The sequence below is a fragment of the Mus pahari genome, chromosome X (genome assembly GCF_900095145.1).
Source record: "Mus pahari chromosome X, PAHARI_EIJ_v1.1, whole genome shotgun sequence".
Classification (NCBI taxonomy): Eukaryota; Metazoa; Chordata; class Mammalia; order Rodentia; family Muridae; genus Mus; species Mus pahari.
The window spans coordinates 87726279-87727256 of record NC_034613.1 but is presented as its reverse complement, the minus strand read 5'-3'; the positions used below and the strand labels follow the sequence as shown (position 1 = coordinate 87727256).

Sequence of the window (978 nt, the reverse complement as noted above, 5' to 3'; positions counted from 1 at the left end):
GTAGGGTAAAGTCCATACCCCAGCAGCACCTTCACCCAATTTGTAAGTCGAGCCTTGCCTTTTTGCCTTCTTCCAAGACCCACAGTACCAATAACTTCAACCAGAGACTTTGGAACCAATAGTTAAGTGCCATTTATTTAACAAGTTTATCAAACATTTGTTACATGCCACTGACCAGGCTAGACTCTCAGAGAATAAATCATATCACCTTAAGAAGAGACTGAGAGGAGATATTCAACAAAGTTATAGCACTTGAGAACAACTCTTAGAGGAACTAACAATTCTCCAGAGTCCAGGTTTGGGGGTAACAACTCAGGATATCCTCTGGACAGGGTATTCAAGAAAAAGGCACTGCAGGGGGATTGAACATTGGAGAATGCTGATATACTGGAGCATAAGGGAAATGGACAGTGGAGCCCCCTAACCAGTGCCCATTTGCAAAAAGGCCCTTTTTACTTGCGTGCCTTTGCCCCTCTGCCTCTTCCTCTCCTTCCTTTGCGGGGACAAACAGGCTGGCCTGATGGAATGGGCTCATCAGGAGAACTACGATTTTCAGATGTACCTGGCAGGCTGGGCATATCCTGGGAGTTATCCCTATCCTGGAAGTCACCCCTATCCTGGGGGTCAGCCAAATCCTGGGGGTCAGCCCGATCCTGTGGGTCACCCCCATCCTGTGGGTCAGCCTGATCCTGTGGGTCACCCCCATCCTGTGGGTCACCCCCATCCTGTGGGTCACCCCCATCCTGTGGGTCACCCCCATCCTGTGGGTCAGCCCGATCCTGTGGGACAGCCCTACGGCGTTTCCTACGTGGCTTACTAGATGACATACAAATGAATCTGTTCTTTCTCTTTCTTTTCCTTTGTTGTGCCAACAAATATGCAGCCCTTTTCTTTTTGGCTTCTTCAGCTGTCATTTCTTGCTCGGGCTCCCCCATAGCTGCCTCAGTCTCCACCTCCCCCATAGCTGCCTCAGTCTCC

At 50.0% G+C, this 978-nt stretch overlaps 1 protein-coding gene across 1 annotated transcript in view; it reads right to left on the bottom strand.

The window, feature by feature from the left end:
- Positions 1-452: 452 nt before the first annotated feature.
- Positions 453-978, bottom strand: part of LOC110314429 (retinitis pigmentosa 1-like 1 protein) — a 6258-nt gene continuing 5732 nt past the window's right edge. Inside the window, exons 6-7 of the mRNA XM_021188791.1 lie at positions 789-978; positions 453-707 (exon numbers count right to left, since the gene is read on the bottom strand). The exon at positions 789-978 is cut by the window's right edge and continues 2 nt beyond it. Coding sequence (XP_021044450.1) covers positions 453-707; positions 789-978 — 445 coding nt within the window. The remainder of the gene's footprint in view (positions 708-788) is intronic.